General features: G+C 44.0%; 1 protein-coding gene across 1 annotated transcript in view; it reads right to left on the reverse strand.

Annotated features, from left to right (window-relative positions):
• Positions 1 to 3938: 3938 nt before the first annotated feature.
• znf608 (zinc finger protein 608) overlaps positions 3939 to 6454 on the reverse strand; it is a 31552-nt gene continuing 29036 nt past the window's right edge. Inside the window, exon 8 of the mRNA XM_037680846.1 lies at positions 3939 to 4312. Coding sequence (XP_037536774.1) covers positions 4293 to 4312 — 20 coding nt within the window. The 3' untranslated portion in view covers positions 3939 to 4292. The remainder of the gene's footprint in view (positions 4313 to 6454) is intronic.

The following is a 6454-nucleotide window of genomic DNA, read 5'->3' on the forward strand; positions in this document are numbered from 1 at the left end:
CACCACCAAACTGTGGCTGGAGACGGATTAGAGCGCCCCTGCTGGTTAAATTTGGAACTACAGAACAAAACAGGACCAGAAGTCATAGAGAACGTTACAAAAAAATAAAAAATAAAACAGCAACAACAAAAAAAAAACAATAGTTGTTTTGTGTTTGGTACACATAAAAGTTACAAAAACATGCTAAATAAACTAGATATTAAAATAATACAAATAAAAACACAACTATTAAATACAGGTAGAATTAAACACAACACATGCTCATGAAAGGAAAATAAAATATTTTAATTTTGAAGATAACATAAATAATGATAGCCTTCAGAATTGTTAATATGATAAGGCAGGTCTCTATAAAATGTGTTCAGAAAATGTTTGGCTATTGAGCAAACACTTTCCATCCACCTCCACCTACATCAACCAACTAACTATAGGATTTATCAGAAAGGAAAGTATTGAGTCATAAAGTAAACAATGTGTCAGACTCACAAGCAGAAACTGGAAGTTGGTTGCACAAGAAATTAACCTGACAACTGAAACCTCTGCCTCCCATTCTACTTTTTTAAAAACTCTAGGAACCATAAGTAAACCCTAAAATGTAAGTTTCATCAGTTTGCTGCTCTGAAGCATCCAGATGTGTTAACATGACACCAAGATGGAAAGACATCAGAGACGCAGCTGTTGCTGCTCATCAATCTGAGAAAGGTCAAAAGTAATTTTCAAACTACCTGGAGCCCATCGTTCTACAGAGAGAACTACTCACATGTGGAAAACACTTCAGAAGGCTGACATCTTCACAGGAGGGAACGTCCCAGCAGCTTCCTCCAGAAGGTTAAATTGTGCAATATTTATTGAAATGAGCTCCATCTCAGACTCTACAGGCCTCAGTTAGCAGATCAAAGGTCAAAGGTCACAACTTGTTTGGACGAGCTGCAGTAGAAAACCTCCTCTCTCTAAAAACAAGATGGCATCATGACTTCTGTTTGGAGAGTTTCATCTTCATCTGAAGGAACCAGAAAACGTCTGGGGCAAAACCAGACAAAAAACAGATTTTTACCCAAAATGCACTGCAACAAACATCTCATCCCAGCTGTCAGCACGGTGGTGGAGGGCTGATGGTTTGGGCTCCTTGCAGCCACGAGTGGACCATGAACTCCTCTGTAGACCAAAAGGTTCTGGAGTCAAATGTGAGTCCATCTGTCCAACAGCTGAAGTCTGGATCAAATTAGGTCCAGCAGGACCATGATCCCAAAGGCAGCCGCTTATCTACAACAGAATGGGTCTAAAAGAGCAGAACAAAGGTCAGAGTTCACGTAGATAAAGTCCAGAATGTGGAACTGGCTGAAACGTTATGTTGGGACATTCAGAGAGCTGAGCAGAAACCTCAATGATCTGAAGCAACGCTGGAAAGAAGAGTGGGTTAAAACTCCTCCACAACCATGAGAGACTCATGTCCTACAGAAAACCACTGAGAGTTCTACAAGGTGCTGGGTCAGGACCTTAAGCCTGTGAGGATTGTGTTCCCTCGTGTAATCCGCTCTTACCTCCGCTTGTCCTTCAGGTGTTGTCGGGGCATTTTCCTGTCCAGCTCCATCTTCCCTCTGTGCCCCCAGCGTTTAATGTAAGTTTGCCGCCCTGTCAGGTTTTTGTTTTTGTTAATAAATTATTTCTACTTGTAAATGGAGTCTCCGTGGTGTGCCTGCACTTGGGTTCGACTTCTAACCGACAGAACGTGACAAAAGCAGTTTTTGTGAAATAAATGAATCTGTGTCTTTTTGGTCTCTTGAGGTCTGGAGCCGAGTCAAGACCAGATCAGTTTCACGATGTCCCAGAACTGAAAGCAGGTGGACTACCGGCCGCTCGTCCTGAGCCTGGTTCTGCTGGTTTCTTCCTGTTAAAAGGGAGTTTTTCCTTTCCACTGTCGCCTTTGTGCTCGCTCAGGATACCGCGACGAAATGAAGGCTCAGCATAATCTGTTGGCTTCCGTAGATAACTATTACTAATTGGCTTTTATTATATAATAACATTTTAAAAATATAACTCATATGTATGTGAACGTCATTGTGTCCTGAGATGACTTCTGTTGTGACTTGGGCTACATGTATAAACTGAAATTAATTGAACTACTGATTTGGAAACAAACTGTATTTGTAAAACAACAAATGTCGTTTGAAACATTAAAAAATATGTATAAAAAGAAGAAAATGTTTCACACAAGCATGTATATATAAACATCCTTTAATCATGATTGCCAAACATATGAATTAAGGCATATACAGTATAAAAAAGCAACAGCAGGGTTGATGTTTTCTGTTTTTTACTGAACGCATCAGCTGATGAAGTGAACAAACCAAGCAGCCTTTATAAGACAACACGGCGTCTCTCGAAAGTCGACAGAGCTCTGTAAACAGAATCCCTTCAAGTAATAGAATGAGCACTGATACGATGCAGGTAAAAGGTTGTGGAAGTGAGGCAGAGCCGCTGACTGGTCCAGTCCGGCTTTGGGGACGCTTGTTGTCGGCCATGTTAGGGTGTTACTTCAGTACGTCTCGGCTGACACGAACAACGTGGAGTCTAACGACCCCACGTCCCGTCGTCACATTCTCTGAATCGTGGCCACGTGGAAGCTTGTGAAGAGCCGGAGCACAAAGTTTTACTAAACGTGTCCAACTTCCTGCAACCATATATGTGCAAACATGCAGAACTCAGGGCTTCACTGTTGGCAATGAAAGTATTTACAAAAGTACATTTGAACTTGAGACCACAAACAGCTCCACGGGTTTCCTGTTTCATCAAAAATCAACCGAGCTTCCTTTTTAATTTGAGACACGGGGTTTTTAAAAGTTAAATGTGATATTTTTTAAGTTTGGCAGTGGTAAATCACCAGAGGTAAAAACTGAGCGAGTTCATCAAAGGCTCTGAGTTGAACTGGTTTTGGTGGGAGCAGGAGAAAGAGCAAAGGTACCCGGAGAAAACCCAAAGCTCAGAGAGAACATGCAAACGCCGCCCAGAAAAGCCCCCGGTCAGGATTCGATCCGGCAACCTTCTCGCTGAGAGACAGCAGCTCTACCAACTGCTCCACCGTGCTGAGTTTGTGTACAGATAATTAAAACTGTTGGTGAGTGAAATGCATTGTATTCATATTTTCTATAGTAATTTTATTACGTACATATTGACGCATGTGGCTGCAGCTTGTTGAATTGTGTGATTTGGGTTTCTTGGTTTAGTCGTGGCATTTAATCTGTGATGCTGCGCCCTATTATTCCATGTTTCTGTGTGTTAGTGATGGTTTCTGTAGCCGTGGCGACGTAATGACGGTATTAAGATGTGGATCAACTCAGGCAGGACACCACTGAAGGCCTCGGTGTAAAATGCACGGCCCCCGCTGCGTCCCACAGACACTGGGACACAAGTTACCGTCAGGTTTGTAAGAGCATTTTAGAGGTGTGCAGTGTGAGACGGACTTCGTTCGTTTTGGGACTGACGAGTGGACACACAGAGATCTCCACTTTCTGACAGAACCTCTCTGAATTCAATGCAACACTTTAACCTGAAGTGAAAGGCGGCAGAAACAAACAGAAAAGTAAAGTGAAAAATGAAGCTAAGGAGCAAAGAGGTGGTGGTTGTGCTTCCTGCTGGAGGTCCCTGCCTTGCCCTCCCTGCACAGCTGATGGTGATCAACAGTGCACAATAAAGCACGTTAGTGCTCTGCCATAAATCTGTACAGAATATTTACACCACTGGGGTTCCTAAATGGCACCGGGTAGGTCGATGTGAAGGTTTACTCTCACATAAAGACAATACAATCAACATGGTTACGCTCAAGTACAGCTTAGTAATACAAATGTAGCGCGGGCACTATGAAGGGAGGAGGACCACTTCAATAATCATGAGAGAACAATAAGGAGAATTATAGACTTTGTAGCTTCCTGTTTCTGTCCCCGCAGGAGTTTATAAAATCTTCTTCTCGGTACATTCAGCCATATCATCTTCTTCCACTACAGTAAATGTGCGTTTGATACAGACCAACGCCACAGCGGAGCGTGCTCTGAGACGTGTTGTTTTATGCACAACGTCAAAACTGGGAGGATTTATACAGAAAGTCCCGGTCCTGGTTCCTGTCCCTCTGCTCCCCTGGGACGTTTTATAAAACTGCGGTCCGTCTTTACAAAGAAATGAAAGAGGTTTGTCCGTGTTTTGTTCTCTGCCTCTCAGCGAGGCGAAGCTTATTCAACACCAAGGAATTGATGTGCGGTAAACGTGCCGTTCCCCACGTGAGACGGGGTCACATGGTCCTACTTCTTCCCTTCACCGTCTGTGGAGACAAGCACAAAGAACAAAGACGCTCAGGCACGATGGAGCCGTTCAGAACGTTCAGATGCACCTTAAAGCCTTCCAGGCTGGAAGAGACGGGCTCAGGTGTGTTCAGGTGAGGTTCAGCTGGACCAGAACCTTTATCAGGTATCAAAAATTCATATTTTATTTTAAAGAAACTAAAACCTTTGAGTCAGAATCTAAATGAAAGCTGAGAATTCCTTGAAGGAATGCCTGTCGCCCGCCGCCTTCCATGACCATCATGTGAGAAGCAGCCGAGCTGAAGCTGTTCGGGTCAAACCTTGACGCTCATGCACGTGTTACGAATGACTCTCAGCTACTACCACACGCTGTGGCAGCCACGTTGAGTTAGACTCGTGTCACGAGTTGATCAGTAGTGGTTACTTTCTGTGAGTTTTATTCAAATCCATTCATGTTATCAAACAGACACACAAACACACGACAAAAACATTATTATCACATCATCATCTACTTTTATTAAAATATTCATTTGGCAGTGTGGCAGTCAACTTCGTGTTTTTATTGTGTCTTTTGTTGTAATCCAGTTTGTGCCTGTTCAAAATATTTAAAATAGATTTAAAACATGTGAGTTTCAGCCTGTGGAGGAGTGTCCTGATACCTGCTGACTGCAGACCAGACACCTGGAGCTCAAGCCTTCAACACAAAGAGGAACCATTAGATCTAAGCTCTTCCAGTGAAACGTTAAATTAAATTTAGAGACTTCTTTTAAAATCTTCATAAGCTTAAACTGAACGGAGCGGCTCCTCCTGCAGCTCAGTTAAACACACACTGATCCAGACCAGAACTCAGATCACACAGAATAAAAACAAGGTTTTAATTAATGTGACGCGTGCGTCAGAAGGGCTGTGTGGAGACATTATGAACAGTTAATATCTTACCTGTTGCAGATAGCTCCTTAAGCTGCCTAAATCTGGAGAAATACGGTTTAATTCTGACAGGACTGATGAGCTAAAGGCTAGTCTGAACACAGCTGAGATCAAATGCATCTAAAAACATTTCCAGTCCCAAAACCTACAGCGTGCACAGGAAGTGCTACAGCTAGCTGCCTGCAAATAACTAGTTATATATGAACAGTTTAAACCAAATGGTGAATGGACTGTACTAACACAGCTCCTTATCAAGACACTCAAAGCTCTTTACAACAACCTGTGTCTCAGTCATACAGCTCTATACTAGATCTCTACAATAATAATAATCAGAACTTTATCACATTCATGCACCGACAGGACACACATCGGAGACAATGAGGGGTCCAGTGTCTTGCCCAGGGACACTTTGGCATGTGACTGCTGTGGGGTTTGAACCCACAACTCTCCTACTGGAGGACGACTGCTCCAACCACTGAGCCACAGCCGCCCCAACTCAAGTGACGAGTGAAGGAACTTTCAGAAAACACAAACTAACGCAGGAACGTTCTGCAAACACTGACACAGAACGTTTCCTGAAACTTTACGGAAGGAAAAACTCGTGTTTTAATAAACTGCAGTTTATAAACGTTGAGAAGATCCGTCAGTTTTTCACAGTCTAAAACCTAAACGGGGGAACGCTTTACTGGTTTATTACTGAAAAAGGGAAGGACCAGCATGCCTACAGGACCAGCAGGACTACAGGACCAGCAGATCTACAGAACCAGCAGGACTACAGGACCAGCAGGTCTACAGAACCAGCAGGTCTACAGGACCAGCAGGTCTAGAGGAGCAGCAGGTCTACAGGAGCAGCAGGTCTACAGAACTAGCAGGTCTAGAGGACCAGCAGGTCTAGAGGACCAACAGGTCTAGAAGACCAACAGGTCTAGAGGAGCAGCAGGTTTAGAGGACCAGCAGGTCTAGAGGAGCAGCAGGTCTACAGGAGCAGCAGGACTACAGGAGCAGCAGGTCTAGAGGACCAGCAGGTCTACAGAACCAGCAGGTCTAGAGGAGCAGCAGGTCTACAGGAGCAGCAGGTCTACAGGAGCAGCAGGTATAGAGGACCAGCAGGTCTACAGAACCATCAGGTCTACAGGGCCAGCAGGTCTACAGGAGCAGCAGGTCTACAGAACCATCAGGTCTACAGAACCAGCAGGTCTACAGGAGCAGCAGGTCTGGAGGACCAGCAGGTCTAC

Source organism: Nematolebias whitei, chromosome 8, assembly GCF_014905685.2.
Source record: "Nematolebias whitei isolate Nwh7 chromosome 8, NemWhi1, whole genome shotgun sequence".
Lineage (NCBI taxonomy): Eukaryota > Metazoa > Chordata > Actinopteri > Cyprinodontiformes > Rivulidae > Nematolebias > Nematolebias whitei.